Source organism: Antennarius striatus, chromosome 15 (genome assembly GCF_040054535.1).
Source record: "Antennarius striatus isolate MH-2024 chromosome 15, ASM4005453v1, whole genome shotgun sequence".
Lineage (NCBI taxonomy): Eukaryota > Metazoa > Chordata > Actinopteri > Lophiiformes > Antennariidae > Antennarius > Antennarius striatus.
The window spans coordinates 15,288,716-15,305,728 of NC_090790.1; the positions used below are offsets into that span (position 1 = coordinate 15,288,716).

At 46.8% G+C, this 17,013-nt stretch overlaps 1 protein-coding gene across 1 annotated transcript in view; it reads left to right on the forward strand.

Moving 5' to 3' along the window:
* Window positions 1-17,013, forward strand: part of LOC137608957 (solute carrier family 12 member 2-like) — a 32,432-nt gene that overhangs the window by 5,410 nt on the left and 10,009 nt on the right. The window contains exons 2-16 of the mRNA XM_068335602.1: window positions 3,753-3,872; window positions 8,076-8,151; window positions 9,048-9,143; window positions 9,966-10,105; window positions 11,658-11,768; window positions 11,866-11,974; window positions 12,066-12,190; window positions 12,548-12,632; window positions 12,712-12,872; window positions 12,974-13,081; window positions 13,191-13,314; window positions 14,293-14,394; window positions 15,703-15,858; window positions 16,219-16,318; window positions 16,799-16,910. Of these exons, the coding sequence (XP_068191703.1) occupies window positions 3,753-3,872; window positions 8,076-8,151; window positions 9,048-9,143; window positions 9,966-10,105; window positions 11,658-11,768; window positions 11,866-11,974; window positions 12,066-12,190; window positions 12,548-12,632; window positions 12,712-12,872; window positions 12,974-13,081; window positions 13,191-13,314; window positions 14,293-14,394; window positions 15,703-15,858; window positions 16,219-16,318; window positions 16,799-16,910 (1,725 nt within the window). The remainder of the gene's footprint in view (window positions 1-3,752; window positions 3,873-8,075; window positions 8,152-9,047; window positions 9,144-9,965; window positions 10,106-11,657; window positions 11,769-11,865; window positions 11,975-12,065; window positions 12,191-12,547; window positions 12,633-12,711; window positions 12,873-12,973; window positions 13,082-13,190; window positions 13,315-14,292; window positions 14,395-15,702; window positions 15,859-16,218; window positions 16,319-16,798; window positions 16,911-17,013) is intronic.

Genomic DNA, 17,013 nt, shown 5'->3' on the forward strand with positions numbered 1-17,013 from the left:
AGTTCACAGTTCTGTGGCGTGACTTTACAACAACTTGAAGTTTTACTGCCTTTCCTTTCTTTTTTCTTCTATCCTTTCTCCTACCTGCTGTTGTCTCTGACAGCATCTGAAACGCTTCACAGCGAGTCTCCTGACGCCCCGTCATGCAGACCTGTATCGATGTCCTGCTGCCTGAATTGTTTGATTTTCCACAGTGGAGTCCAACTTCTGCTCATTTCCTCTGCCAGAGCGTTGTGACGTGAGCCGTGGATTCCAGAACTACTGGCTGATAACTCCGTCCTTGTAGAATCCAATAAGCACAACAGAAATAGTTTCTCAGGTACTCTGTGTTCTGTCGTGTTTTCATGGATAATTCTAAAGTTATTAACTAACTTCATGACCTTTGAGGATCAGAGAACACTTCATTACATTTGGGGTCGATTGCAGGTTCCAGGTTTGATCTGTTAACACATCTGAATAAGTAACGAAGTTATCAGTGAAAGAAATCATCACCCCCTTATGAACACAGTGTCTGTGTGTGCGCGTGTCTCTTAACATCAATCAGGAGCTTCCCTTGTGGTTCCATCTGGAATTGTTTCCTGCTGGTTGGGGCTAAATGGCTGTGGTTTGGTTTGGGGGGTGTCTTTTCTCTGGGGGCTGTTAATAAGCTGTTCTGTGTCAATAAATGTATCAATCAACACTATTTATAATGACAAAGATTGAGAGTGAAGTCTGCAGAATATACCACCGCATCCTGGGAATCTAGAGCATTCCCTCCTGGATGTGAAGTCGTGGAAGTTCAACGTGGCTTTTAAGGTGTCTGAGGTTAACTTTGGTCGGTCGCAGAACATCTGATTGTGACATCAGCCTTTCTTTTGCTCGGCACTGGGGGGACAGTTTGCCTCTTTTGGTGTGGAGCTGATTAGGGGACAGTTGCCTCTTTTGCTCGGCACTGATGGGGGGGACAGTTGGCCTCGCCAGGCTAAACTCCGTCCTTTGTCTTTGTGGAGCAAAGCTGCTCTTTGTGTTGCTTCGGCCATGCAGATAATGACAGGTTCTGGTCCTCTGTATCCTGCTACGTTTCCTGTGTTCAGTAGTGACAGAGAGTTCAACAGCCTCGAGGTAGAACCTACAGAGCTAGTGTTGTAGACCAGGAGCTCCGTTCCCCTTTAACGGTTCAAACCTGTTCCTGACGTGAAACCAGCTGGTCCTCTAGAGGAGAGTCCACGTTCATATGTGCTGGCTGTGCAGTCACCGCTGTGAGGCTGGATGTGTTGGTGTGGGCCTCCTCTGAGGTTCTCGGGTTCTCACTTACTCAGGTTCCGAGACTCTCAGGTTCTGAGTTTCTGAGTTCTGGTGGCTACATGTTGGGAGCCCTTTAGATCCAGGTCGTGTGGAACAAGGACTGGATGTCCCTAACCCCAACCAAATGCTAGACAGGGCTACAACCAGTGTTTTTGTTTTTTTCTGTTGATTCATCATTAATTGGTTTGTTCAGTAGATCAATACATTGATTATGTTTGACAGGAAGTGCTGTCATTAGCGTTGATGATGATTTATATGACCACAGGTTGGTTCACAGACTACAGTCTAGATGTGCATTAACAAAATGTGGTCATGTTCTATCCATTAACATCTAATGGATAGATGCTAGCTACAAGGCTAATGTAGGATGCTGTAGACTGCTGTAGGCTAATGTAGGATGCTGTAGGCTGGCCACATGCGGCCTTTTGGAGAGACAGATCCAACAGCTCAGATGGCTGCAGGTCGACGCAGATCCCTTCATAAAAATGGTTATTAAGTCTATTAAAGTCTTCTGCCTTTACATCAGCTTGTGTTCAGCGTTCCAGAAGGGAGCCATGTTCATGTTGATGACTCACAATGATGATCACCTCTTCTCCTGCTCTGTCTGCTGCATCATTCAGCCACAGCTGAGAGGAGCTAGAACCCAATGCTCCGGTAGCGTGTCCTGGGCCTCGGCTGACCCAGCTTGGTTCTAAGCCCTAACTCTAGTCATGAGCTGCTGTCTACACACACCTCATCTGCATAGTTCGGCTGTTGTCAAGCGATTGACAATAGTCTCCACATAAACTGCTCCAGGAAACGTTGTAAAGAGAATCCAACAAAGCTGAGGAATGGTGGGTTCCGGTAACGGGGCTGTTAACAGTCTGGCTGGAGGGGGCCCCTATGGGGTGACATTGTCCACGAGGTGGAGGAAGGAACCCGTTGTAACGACGGGAGCAGCTGGGTGGAAAGACGTCCAACATTTGTTGACGTCACAGGCTGTTCGTCTCCTGCCATTTCATTCAGTCACATGTGGGGTGGAAAGGCAGAGAGGTCTGAAGTCCCCAGGAAGCTCTGTACTCTGTCAAAATGACGTTTAACTTAAAAATAAATTCTTTAGAGTGAAAATAATATTCTGAACCATCCCCAAGTTTTTTGTGGTAGCTAAACACCATCTAAGACAAGACCGAGTAAGGTAAAGATCAGGGTGCAAAGTAAAGAGTTATAGTAATAATAATAATAATAATAAACCTTTATTGTCCCACAGTGGGGAAATTTGTGAGAAGTAGAAGTCTTTGTTCATTTCCTTTCCATTTCCTGCTCCCTGCCTACATAACAGGTGTGCAGATAAAAACATGGTCTGAAATTAGACTCTAAAAACAGCTGGGAAATGTTTCTGACTGATATTTAAATGTTGTGCAGCAGAAACTAGTGCTACAGACGTGGGTCCCTTTGTCCATGAGGCACAGGTAATTATTTTTAATAAGCTCCAAACAGAGAGAACGTTTTAGGTTTGGGCGTTAAAGATTTGGATTGCAATGAGTGTGTGTGTGTGTGTGTGTGTGTGTGTCTCTGCCTGCCCGCCCACCTCATAGCTCATTATGGTCTTTAAATAACACACAGGAGCAGCATTTACACCTTCTGATACCTCCAGATAGCAACGGTCCCTTAATGTCGACTGCACCTCGTTCTCAGTCAACAACGTTCCAGCGGTTCCACCGTTGGTTCCGCTTTTGGTTCTACTGTTGATCCACAAAATATTCTCTCTAAAAACAGTACTGAGCATGAAACTTAAATTTGCTCAGGACAGAATCCAACATTAACACCATTATGCTAACATTTGAAATGCAAGACTGTTGTGGAGACGTGATGATTTACCTGGACCTGATGGTGGAGAACCTACAGACAGGCGTGTTGTGGTTAAACTGCTGTAGTGTCTGATTGGACGTCTGAATGTTCTCTGGAGGGCAGTAACAGCGTCTTAACAGGTGAAGCGTTATATACATACTCATCCAGTATGACCTGGTGTCCAGTCCGGTGTGTAGCCTGTTCCTGTTAAAACAGTAAGTACATTATTTGACCAACAAGGAGAGAAGAGATTGATCAGCCTCTATTTTCACTGTTAAATCTCAACACACAACACACACACACACACACACACACACACACACACACACACACACACACACACACACACACACTCGAAATGATGTGACACCTTGAACTAGTCCAAAACACACAAAGGTTCACAGAGAAGGACATTGGTTTTAATTCTGTTGCACATGAATGCATCACAGAATGGGCCTAAGGTCCTGAAGGGTCCGTCTTGCATTCGACATGAAGGGAGAACATCAACTTGGAAACTTTTCTTTGGAAGTCCAAACTTTAAATTCCTGTCCTTAGATTTAGCGTTTAGAGCTGATGTAAAGTACACAATAATACTTCTATACAGTCCATGTTCCTCATCTGAAGATTCTTCTGTTTTGCAGGAACCGTTTGAGGACGGCTTCGCTAACGGCGATGAGCTGAGTCCGTCTGAGGAGGCGGCTGCTAAAGAATCAGCCGAGTCCAAAGGAGTGGTGAAGTTTGGCTGGATTAAAGGAGTACTGGTGAGTTCAATGTTCTGAATTACATAATTTGAGCTTCTGATGATGGTCAGTCTGTTCTTTTGACCATCGGATGTTTTGCTCTAGGCCTGGTCTGTAATTGTTTCAGTTCCACTTCAGCCCAGTGAGACAGCAGAACGCTAATGGCTGCTTGAACTACCCACAATGCCTTGCAGGCCATACGTTGTGTTGATATTGATCCTATAGGTCCCGCTGTGGTCACAGAGCAGAATCCATTGGGAATTAGGCCCACATTGATTCAGTTTGTATTGAACAGCAGTGACATAATGTTGGGGGGGCGGAGCCTGCTCTTCCTCTTTCATCATCTTCATCTGCTTCCCTTTTGCCCTCACCACAGTGACTCAGAGAGGAAATTTAGCATTTACTGATTTCCTCTAAATATTAAATCCTGGGTTGAACCTGAAATAAAATGAATCCCAATCCTTAATTTTAACCTGCATGTGAACCTTAACTACTTTTTTTTTTTTTTTTAAAGATTGATCAAGTTTGACATTAGGTAGATGAATTAATGTTGGCTAGCATCTTCTTCTTCTTCTTTTCCTTTCGGCTTTTCCCTTCAGGGGTCGCCACAGCAAATCAATTGCCTCCATCTAGCCCTGTCCTTTGAATCCTCTTCTCTCACACCAACTATCTTCATGTCTTCCCTCATTACATCCATAAACCTCCTCCTTGGTCTTCCTCTAGTCCTCCTGCCTGGCAGTTCAAAACCCAGCATCCTTCTACCAATATATTCACTATCTCTCCTCTGGACATGTCCAAACCATCTCAGTCTGGCCTCTCTGACTTTATCTCGTTCCACCCGTTCCATCCTGCCTGTACATGCTTCTTCACCTCTTTTCCACACTCTCCATTGCTCTGGACTGTTGACCCTAAGTACTTAAAATCCTCCACCTTCTTGATCTCTTCTCCCTGTAACCTCACTCTTCCACTTGGGTCCCTCTCATTCACACACATGTACTTTGTCTTACTGCGGCTAACCTTCATGCCTCTCCTTTCCAGGACAAACCTCCACCTCTCTAGCTTCTCCTCCACCTGTTCCCTGCTCTCACTGCAGATCACAATGTCATCTGCAAACATCATAGTCCATGGTGATTCCTGTCTAACCTCGTCTGTCAGCCTGTCCATCACCATAGCGAACAAGAAGGGGCTCAGAGCTGAGGGGCCCTGATGCAGTCCCACCTCCACCTTGAACTCCTCTGTCACACCTACAGCACACCTCACCACTGTCTTACAGTCCTCATACATGTCCTGCACCGCTCTAACATACTTCTCTGCCACTCCAGACTTCCTCATACAATACCACAGTTCCTCTCTGGGCACCCTGTCATAAGCTTTCTCTAGATCTACAAAAACACAATGCAGCTCCCTCTGGCCTTCTCTGTACTTCTCTATCAACATCCTCAGAGCAAATACTGCATCTGTAGTACTCTTTTTTTGGCATGAAACCATACTGCTGCTCACAAATGCTCACTTCTGCCCTTAGTCTAGCTTCCACTACTCTCTCCCATAACTTCATTGTATGGCTCATCAGCTTTATTCCTCTGTAGTTGCCACAACTCTGCACATCTCCCTTGTTCTTAAAAATGGGCACCAGCACACTACTACTCCATTCCTCAGGCATCTTCTCACTATCTAAGATCCTGTTGAACAACCCAGTCAGAAACTCTACTGCCACCTCTCCTAGACACTTCCATACCTCTACAGGTATATCATCAGGACCGACTGCCTTTCCACTCTTCATCCTCTTCAGTGCCCTCCTCACTTCATCCTGACTAATCTTTGCTACATCCTGGTCCACAACAGGCACCTCTTCTAGTCTTTGTTCTCTCTCATTTTCCACGTTCATCAACTCTTCAAAGTACTCTTTCCATCTTCTCATCACACTACTGGCACCTGTCAATAGACTTCCATCCCTATCCTTAATCACCATAACCTGCTGCACGACCTTCCCATCTCTGTCTCTCTGTCTTGCCAACCTGTATAGATCAGTCTCTCCCTCCTTACTGTCCAACCTAGCATACAAGTCATCATAAGCTTCTTGTTTGGCCTTTGGTCCCTCTACCTTCACCTTACGCTGCATCTCCCTGTACTCCTGTCTACTCTCCTCAGTCCTCTCAGTGTCCCACTTCTTCTTAGCTAACCTCTTTCTCTGTATACACTCCTGTACCTCCTCATTCCACCACCAAGTCTCCTTATCTACTTTCCTTCCAGATGACACACCAAGTACTCTCTTACCTGTCTCCCTGATCACATTAGCTGTAGTTGTCCAGTCATCTGGAAGCACCTCCTGACCACCCAGAACCTGTCTTAACTCCTTCCTAAAAGTCATGCAACACTCTTCCTTTTTCAGCTTCCACCATTTCATCTTCTGCTCTGCCTTTGCCCTCTTGATCTTCCTCACCACCACAGTCATCCTACACACCACCATCCTATGCTGTTTGGCTACACTCTCACCTACCACTACTTTACAGTCACTGATCTCCTTCAGGTTACACCGTCTACACAAGATGTAGTCTACCTGTGTGCTCCTACCGCCACTCTCATAGGTCACCCTATGTTCCTGCCTCTTCTGGAAGAAAGTATTCACTACAGCCATTTCCATCCTTTTTGCAAATTCAACTACCATCTGTCCTTCTGCGTTCCTCTCCTGGATACCAAACCTGCCCATCACCTCCTCATCACCTGTTTCCTGCACCAACATGTCCATTGAAGTCTGCTCCAATGACAACTTTCTCTCTTCTAGGCATGCTCTGCATCACTTCATCAAAGTCCGACCAGAATTTCTCCTTCTCCTCCAGCTCACATCCTACCTGTGGAGCATACCCGCTAACAACATTCAACATCACACCTTCTATTTCTAGCTTCAGACTCATCACTCTGTCCGACATTCTTTTTACCTCCAGGACATTCCTAACAAACTCCTCCTTCAAGATAACTCCTCCTCCATTTCTCTTCCCATCTATACCATGATAGAACAACTTGAACCCTGCTCCTAAACTTCTAGCCTTGCTACCTTTCCACCTGGTCTCCTGTACACACAGTATGTCTACCTTCCTTCTCTGCATCATGTCAACCAACTCTCTACCTTTTCCTGTCATAGTTCCAACATTCAACGTCCCTACTCTTCGTCCTATACTCTTGGTGTTCCTCTTCTCTTTCTTCGAGCGAACGCACTTTCCTCCTCTCCTTCTTCGACCAACAGTAATCCAATTTCCACCGGCGCCCTGTAGGTCAACAGCGCCGATGGCGGTCGTTGTTAACCCGGGCCTCGACCGATCCGGTATGGAAGTCATAGGTTTGATTAGCATCTTTGATTTGGCAAAAGTTTTACGCCGGATGCCCTTCCTGACGCAACCCTCTGTATTTATCCGGGCTTGGGACCGGCACAATAAGACACTGGCTTGTGTCCTCTTGCGGCTACATTAATGTTGGCTAGCATGTTATTCTTTATTTTATATTGTAAGCTAATGCTGTGCCTCTTAGCCGATGCATTGGGAAACCCGTGTGACGCTCTAAACCTTTAAAGAACATCACCTTCAGGTGCAGCAACAACCTTAGCTGTGCTGGCTAACGCCTGTGAAAACCACATGAATGAAAATGGAGTGAAGACATGAGTAATGTGCTGTACTTTAGCTTCCTTGACATTTTATCCATTTTATCGTTCGCACGGTGTTATTTGTGTGACCTGCGGCCAGAAAAAAAAAGTGGGCCACGCCCTCCAGCACAAACTCCTCCCTTAGCATGTTGAACTGATGCCAACCTTGAACCAGTTCCTCTGGTGTGAAAGCATGTGAAAGGGCTGGTTCAGGATTTGGTTCTCAGCCCCTGGTTGGTGGAAACATGTTCTAGTCAGTGCCTGGGACCCGGCTCATGAGCCAGGAACATCTAGAACCCAGTTAGCATTCTAGACCATTAGTTACATGAATTGCGTCCAGTTAAAGATAAAGTGAAATAGAATTTCAGTACACTCCATCTGCCAGTCCACACACGTTTTGAGCAGACCTTCAACTTATATTTCCATTTCCTCTGAGATGAGGTCAATCAAATTCCCACCAGCTCAGCAGGAATGGATGAACGTCCTGCGATGTTTGGCTGATGAACACCAGGGGCCTCAGCCGTCAAACACTTTAGATATCACAACGTCAGTTTTCACTGAAAACTCACTGAAGCTTCTTCTGTCTGCAGGTCCGCTGCATGCTGAACATCTGGGGGGTGATGCTCTTCATCCGCATGTCATGGATTGTGGGTCAGGCTGGGATTGGTAAGCAGAGAGGACTCGTAGCTTCACTCTTCCTTCCTGTCACAGCGTTTGGTTTCATGGAGGACATTCTGATTGGTCAGTACGGTGCAGTCTGTTTAGTTCATCACCATACTGATGAACTAAACATCAGTATGGTGATGTGTAGTTCAAAAAGTTTGTTTAATTAATAGCTGATGGATGTAGGAAGACTAAATAACGTGTCCACAATTCAGAAAATATTCAACTCTAAAGTTAATTAAATAACCCAATGCTGAGCATAGTTTGAACAGCAGTTGACAGATGGCAAATATAGCGTATGCATCAAATAAAAATAAGAGGAAATTTGTGTTCAGCAGTGATGTAAACGTCTTTCAGGACTGGTCAGGTAGGTCTTCTATGAACTGAACAGTTCAGGGTTTGGGAGCCATAAAAAACAGAAACCAGGCTGGATCAAGTCAGGACAGAGACTGGAGATTGTGTGGCTGGAAATCTCACTCTGTGCCATTTAAGCACAAGTTACAGCAACTATGTACCTACACATTAACAGAACCCACTGCGTACACAATCCACTCCTTTTGTTTGGGGCTTTTTCTCTAAAGCGGGAATTGATTGAAATTATTTTATTCATTTTGAACCAGGAAACTTGTTTGACTTACAGCTCAGTCACAGAACGGATTCACCCCGTATCGAGGTACGACTGTAGGTATTATCAATTACATAGTTTGAATGAGTTAGGTGGGCTGGATTACAAAGCCTAACAGGCCATTTATGGCCCGCGGGCCTTAGTTTGCTGGTTTAGACGAATTGTTAAAATTCTGCTGATTTTTTAAAAAAAAATTTATTTTGTGTTAGGCTGGACTAGATGCATGAAAGAACACTGCCGCAGCAAAGTTCAAATGTGTTTTCTCTTTCTGCAGCTCTCGCCTGTTTGATTGTTGCCATGGCTACCGTAGTGACCACCATCACTGGCCTCTCCACATCTGCCATTGCCACCAACGGATTCGTACGTGGAGGTACGCGTCAGCCTGCGCACCATTATTCATTCCTTCCTGTGGAGGACCAGCTGTGTGTAATAGAGTGTAACAGTGTGTGATAGTCTGTGAGCAAATAGCGTGAGCAGCTTTCAGTCATCTGTCAAAGGAGGTTTAAACACACTGTGTCCGGTGAGGGGACTGTTCCTTGACGGAACCAGTGGAGCAGAGGTGGGTTCTGGGTCAGATCACATTCCTCCTGTGTCATGAGCTCCACTTCAGGTGTCATTTATTCCTAATTATTCCAGCCTGGTGCTGTTTGGGGGGAGATCGAGGACAAACCTCGTCTGCAGACAGAACCAGGGAAAGAACAGGAACGTTAAGAGGCGTCACGTCCATCACGTGTTCCTGTACATGTAGAATAATGTCTGAATGTGTTCATGGTGACTGAAGACTCTTAACACCTTATAGTGTCTGTCATTGACACTGCCTCTGGTCTCAAAGCGTTCTGGGATTCCTATCATTGTTGTTTGCATCACAGTGTTTGAGGACTGATGACCCATACCACCCCCTATTCTCTAAAGAACCGGGGCACACTTCCTCCCAGGATGGGGAGGGATGCTTGCTGCCGCTGTCCACACAGTGTAGTGAAGGGTTGGGCCGGGGCCACAGAACAGCTGTCCTCCCATCGGTGTCGAGTTGTGGACCAGAGCCACTTCTCCATCACTGCTTCCTGGCAGACGTCCAATCTGTGTGACCCGAGTTCTTCAGCCGGGTCGATCATTGATTCTCTCGGACTCAATCTGTGTGAGATTAGATCCGTGTCATCTCGTGGTTCCTTTAACACGCTGTCCTTGTTTCCAGGCGGGGCGTACTACCTGATCTCCAGGAGTCTGGGTCCAGAGTTTGGAGGCTCCATCGGCCTGATTTTTGCCTTTGCCAACGCCGTCGCCGTGGCGATGTATGTGGTGGGCTTCGCTGAGACGGTGGTGGAACTCCTCGCTGTAAGTATACCATCTCTTCTGACGCCAACTAGCTGGTGATTGATGCTGCGTCTCGTGTCCTGTCAGACATCCATGGTTCTGGGTGGAGACATTGTTTTATGGTGAAGACATAGTTACCCATAAGGCCCGGCAGCCAGTTGTGTAACAATAGAGTATTACAAATTTCCTGTTTCGACATGACATGAACAGAAAAGAGGAAATACTTCGTGTTAACACTTCAAAGGTTTTTCACCAGATTTATTTATTTATCCAAAAGTACATCTTTTTTTTATTTATTTATTTTTAGTTTAATGAAAAATAAGAACTTGCTACAGACTTATTAGATGTTTGAAATCACCTTAATGATTCATATCATATTTATGATGCTGTGCTGTTGTTGGTCCTGGAGGTCATGAGTTTGTTAGAATGACACGTTAACAGGTTGATGCTGGAGAACAAAACTGAACTCTTTCATCACTGCAGGAATGTTCTCATCGGTTCCTCAGGTTCTTCTCACATCAACAGAAGGTGTAACAGCTGTTGTGTGTTGGTGGTTTGTACCTGGAGCATCAGACGTTCTCCAGGGCGGAAGGTCTTTAGTTAGAGCCTGAAGGATTGAAGGTGTGAGAAGTTTGACGCTCACTGCTGCGCTGCACATAGTGACTCTTTGGGGGGGCGTGTTGTGTCGCCCTGCTGGCCCTGGTTGAACCCCCTCCATGAGGGGTGATAGTGAAGGGGACTGGCTGCAGCGCCGTGGGGGCAGTTCCTGCCTGAAAGAGGCTTTTGTTGGTCCAGTCTTGTTCGTTGCTATTCCCCTTCAGCACCCCACCCCCACCCCCCCAGCGTCACCACGTGTGTTTTCACATGATGTCTCTGCAGAGCAGATATCAGATCTGATCTCCTGCCTGAATCCACTTTGTGTTTAATGACTTTATTTCTGTCAGCTGTTCAGTCCTGTGTGGATTCCTTTAACTCCGGACTGGAGTTGTTGTGTTTTACTGGATAAAAACCCTTTAAGGTCCCTGGAATACGCTCCTGTTATGTTTTCGTCATGGAGCGACTGATTCCATTGGTCCCTTCCTGAAGCGACGCGGGGAAGGGGGGTAAACCAGTTCTCGTTTAAATACAACCGCTTTACAGTTTGAGTTCTAGATTAGACCTTATCCACATGTTGGAGTCAGGGACCAAACTAGAATCCTGGCTTATCTTTAATGAATGTAGAATGTTAGCAGTGAATGATAATAAATAAATGTAATGAGCATTGACATGTAACCTCTAAACCACTGTTTCTGTGTGACCTTGGCTCACGTCAGGTCTTTAGCTAATGTGATAATGGTGCTGATAGCTGCACTGGAACACAAAGCTAATCACTCCCAGCATGCTGTGCAGCGCATTAAGACCACGTGATCTGTGTATTATGTCTGACAGCGGACAATGAAACCAAAAGTACAGATGTGAGCCATCTGTGAACCACAGATGGGTGTACCACTCATTTGTTTTCATTGGATGAGGCCGGGTGCCATTTCAATTATTATTAATAATTACATATTCATTTTCTGAACATGTTTTTCAGGGTGTCGACGCCATCATGACTGACGCGACCAACGACATCCGAATCATTGGCACCATCACCGTCATCCTCCTTCTGGGCATCTCTGTGGCAGGGATGGAGTGGGAGGCCAAGGTAAGACCCTGCCCTCCCCTCCCCAGCCAGGCGGTGGAACCTGATTGGCTCTGAGTGTCGCTGTGAACCAATGAACTGATGATGTTTTTCCCTGCAGGCCCAGATCTTCCTGCTCATCGTCCTGATCACGGCCATCTTTAACTACTTCATTGGAACGTTCATCACCGTCAAGTCCAAGGAATCTGTTGGCTTCTTCGGCTACGATGGTCTGCCCCCCTCCCCCACACTGTCATTCAACTTCGTCCTGCTGTGCAGGAACCCGTTTGGACTCAGCAGCTCTGTTTCCTGTCTTTTCAGCTTCCATCATGTGGGAGAACATGGGTCCGGACTTTCGGGAACAAACATTTTTCTCTGTGTTTTCCATCTTCTTCCCAGCAGCCACTGGGATTCTGGCAGGAGCCAACATTTCAGGGGACCTCGCTGTACGTAAGAGTTTTATCCTAATTTAACACGTCCGAGTGGAGCTGGAGGTAAAGACACCAACGTTCACATCCCTGTTGGCCATCTGTGTCCACTGGTTGTCATCCAGTCACATGGACTGGTTTAACATCGTCCATGGGATCTGGAGAAAAACGAAACACTGTATCCCAACCCATGTTAGCATAGATCACCCACCACTGGTAATTTAACCTTAATAAACTGACCATCCAGCCGTTCAAACCAGGATACAGTCTGGTCATCATCAACCCGTAGTCCAGTTTGTCTGTTTAAATATGTCATAAAATAAGAAAGAACTTGTGTGGTTTTTCACCCATGATGTTTTGTGGTTATTTGTGCAGGACCCACAGATGGCCATCCCCAAGGGAACCCTGCTGGCCATCCTGATCACAGGAATCGTTTACCTGGGCGTGGCTGTTTCTACAGGTGTGTTTTCAGTGTTTGTGTTGTCTGAACGCTTCCTTCACGTAGAGGACATGTAGACGTGACCGTTTTATCACACCAGGCTCCTGCATCGTCAGAGACGCCTCTGGAAACGCCAACGACACCATCAGCTCCGCCTTCCTGGGCAACTGCAGCAACGCCGCCTGCAAGTTCGGTTACAACTTCTCAAGCTGTTTGCCTGAAGTTGACAGCTGCAAGTACGGCCTCCAGAACGACTTCCAGGTAGGAAGCTGTTCCATCCAGTGGCGATGTTTGGCGTGAAAGGGGTTAACTGTAGGCGACGTGTGGCGTCTAAAGGGTTAACTACAGGTAAACTGTTCCAGGTGATGAGTACGGTCTCCGGCTTCGGGCCCATCATCACTGCGGGGATCTTCTCGGCCACGCTGTCCTCGGCTCTGGCCTCGCTGGTCAGCGCCCCCAAAGTGTTTCAGGTGAGACCAAACCTGGACGATCAGAGCGATGCTCTCGTCCATCAGGGGTTTATATTATATTATTATTATATTATTATTATAAAACCATAAACCTCTTCCGTTCCCAAAGGCTTTGTGTAAAGACAACATCTACCCCGGCTTGGGCATGTTCGCTAAAGGCTATGGGAAGAACAACGAGCCACTGCGAGGATACATCCTGACCTTCGGCATCGCTCTGGCCTTCATCCTCATCGGTACGGCTGCTACCACTGATCATTGTTGCTCTTCACTCATTGGCTGACGCTCTGTGATGTCGTTGATCTCCTTTGGTAGACTTTCTCGCTGCCACGACTTCTGTCTTCCACTGATTCTCTATCCTCTGTTCCATAACTGGATCAGTCGTCATGATAAATATATGATTAGAAGCCTGATGTTCACTGACGAGCCCCACCAGAACCCCCCCCCCACACTGACATCTACAGACGTCACTGGCAGTGGATTTAAGGTCATTTATGCAGCTTCAGTATGATATGAATATGTACTTATTGTTATGTAAACTAGCTACACAATTCTGTAGTGTTTTGTTTCACGGGTTTTTCATCTATTTGCTGTGTTTTCAGATTTGCTTGTAGTTGATGCCCAGTTCTATAAAACATTACAAAAACACGAAAGTACAGTAACAAAAAATAACCAATTAAATCGTAAAGAAGTGGAACACTCGTCCAGTCAGCTGATTCAGTTAGGTCTTCAGTCTTTGTTAGTTTTGTCTCTGCTGTCATCAGTTCTGAAGCCCCACTAGAAATCCTCAAAGAAGACAAAAAAGTCGTATACATGAGCAGCAACAGGAAGTTGGTCAGGACCTGTAGACCAGAGCAGTCAGCTGTTGTAGTGGAGTTTTAACAAACTGCGGTTCTGAATAAATACTGAGTTTTTAGTTGAAACGCTCCTAAAATAAAGACTGGAAGCGAGAGATTAAATCTGATGACATTCAGACCCAAAACTCCATTTAAACAGGCCAGAAGGGCTTCAGGCGCTTGAATGAGCACAACTGTGTGTGGCTGCATGAAGCTGTAAAGAGGCATCGTGTGCAGCCAGCAGTGATCTACACTTTTATTACAGCGTTGACCTGTAATACGTCAGAAGCCGTAACTCCTGTTTCATTAATAATGAGGAATAAATCTAGTGTGTGTCCAATCAGACTGAAATGAACGAAATGCTTTCTTTTCCTGCAGCGGAGCTGAACGTCATCGCCCCCATCATCTCCAACTTCTTCCTTGCGTCCTACGCTCTGATCAACTTCTCTGTGTTCCACGCTTCGCTGGCCAACTCTCCAGGTAGGATCGGGATCAGGAGTTTAACGATGATGGGATGGGAACTGATGGGCTGTCAAAGGAATCACTGAAACCACTGGGATGTGTCCTGAGCTGTGGATGACCCAGAATGCCGAGGGTCAGCCGTCAGCTCACAGGGACCACCAGTGGAACAGCTGGCAGAGAGAAGCTACCTGGATGTTCTCAGAACTGTTTTCTTTAGCTTTCTGTTGAACTGTCCATTAAAAAAAATAATGAATTGTATTTATAGTACACGTTTAATGAAGTAAAAGTCACAGTAAATATCAGAAGTAAATCATAACTAGATAAAGTAACTAAACAAATGTACACTAAGAGGCTATTTTAGAGAAAAGCAGGAAATTAGGAAGTCTTGAATGAAATCAGGGCTTATTTCAAAGTGCTTTGCGGTGCAGTGACAACTCATGATAGCGGCTGTGCTAACAATTGGACAGAAACCAGAAGTACTTCACATGTTAAGTTTTTAATTTGTCCACATGTGCAGCGGGAGCCAAGTTAGCCGCTATCAACAGGTTTTAATGCTGTGAGCAGTAAAAACCAGCGTTGGTAACCTAGCATCCGTTAGAATGGGTCAACAGGTCCGAGTGGGGGAGGTATCGGGGGTGTGCTCGGTGATCACATGACCTCAGCTCTCCTGAGGGGCAGGAAGTCCGGTGGTTCCACACTGGACTCGGTGCATTCCGGTTGGTTCTGGTGCAGATGATGCTGAAGCTTTAGACGTGTGAGGACCAATCAAACGCATGTAGTTGATTCTGTGCTCTTTCTCCCCCCACCCCCGACACCAAAGCTCTAGCAGACCTGCAGGTACCGGTTCTCCTCCACGTTCCTCCAGCAGGTCGTCTGGTGACTCGGGCATAAACGGTACACCAGCCAATCAGAGGCAGCCAGTGAGGCCCCCCCCACTGAGCTGAACGCTGGACTCGCTTGGCCCCCCCAGCCCGGCTGGGGACGCAGCGGAGCGCCTCATCGGTGTACCCTTTATGTCCTGGTTATTGTTGTCATGGTAACCAAACAGTCTGACTGTCCCCATCACTAAACCCCCCAGGCTAGTGTCCAGTAGGTGCTAGTGTTCCGTTAACAGGCTGGTTTAACCTTTAACCCCAACATGCCTCCAACCTTAACTTCAGCTTTATTTAACAGCAGCCTTTAATACCTTCAGAGCGTCTTAATGACATCATGGTGTGCTTCCTGTCATGAGGGGGTCCCTAACTGTCATGGGGGGGGGGGTCCCTAACGTCACCCTGTGTGTGTTGCTGCCTACTCGCCCTGCTCTGACCGTCTCCCCTGCTGCAGGATGGCGTCCCAGCTTCAAGTACTACAACATGTGGGTGTCTCTGGCGGGGGCCGTGCTCTGCTGCGTCGTCATGTTCATCATCAACTGGTGGGCGGCGCTCCTCACCAACGTCATCGTCATGGCCCTGTTCATCTACGTCAGCTACAAGAAGCCGGGTGAGTCAGGGGGGTCTGAGTGGGTCTGGAGCAGGAACCCCTCCTGCAGGATGTCTTTGTCATCTTCATCCTCAGCATCACTTTGTGAAATAAGAGTCAGGCTTCCTCTCAGTGCTACATGAGGCTAAGTTGATCCAGTAAGTTGCCCCCCCAACCCCCCCCAACACTTATCCTTTGCACCTCTTCAAACACAAGCGCTTTGCAGCGCTGCACACACACCTGTGTGCACACTCAGTGTGATCTGCAGCTACACACACACGCACGTGTGTATCACCACATGTGTCCGATGAACTTTGTCCTGACGACACACGCGGGTCCAGTTAGCGACACGCTCGCTAACGGCATGTGTCCTCCCCCCAGATGTGAACTGGGGCTCCTCCACCCAGGCGCTGACCTACCACCAGGCCCTCACACACACTCTGCAGCTCAGCGGCGTGGAGGACCACATCAAGAACTTCAGGTACCCGACCCAAGCTTTGTTACATGTTTATTACTGTTATTAGTAATGGTAGCTTAGCAAAGATACCGTCAGGCAACCAGCCAGTATGTTACAGCCACTAGCCTATGTGTGCTAACATGCTAACACTCCATGTGTGTGTGAACCGTTGATGTTTTCTGTCGCTGACGTGTCGCTGCTTCCACCATGTGTCCATTCTCCGAATGCTTGTGCGTGTTACCCATGGTGCACTGGAGGTCTGAAGACAAATTAGTGATAATATTTGGGTGGTTGTCATGGCAGCAAACCACCAAGGAGATCAAAAGGCATCTGCTGGTGTCTTCAGCCTGAGCTTGGTTAAATCCGGCGGTGCTTAACATACTTGCTTTCATGTGCGCTACTCTGCGCTGCTGTTTTCTTCTTCTTTGTCTAAATACTGTGGAGGTCAGAGGACCGTTCGCTCCACGTGCACTGATGTTTCCTTGTCCCTGTGTTTCGCTGCAGACCGCAGTGTTTGGTAATGACAGGTTACCCCAACTCCCGTCCAGCTCTGCTCGACCTGGTCCACAGCTTCACCAAGAACGTCGGTCTGATGATCTGTGGGCACATCCGTACGGTGAGCAGACTGTTGGTGCACCGTCGTCGCCATCTGAGATGTTTTTGTATTAATGAGTCTCAAACCATCTAGAACTGAGCTTTACAGTAGATATTATTGAATT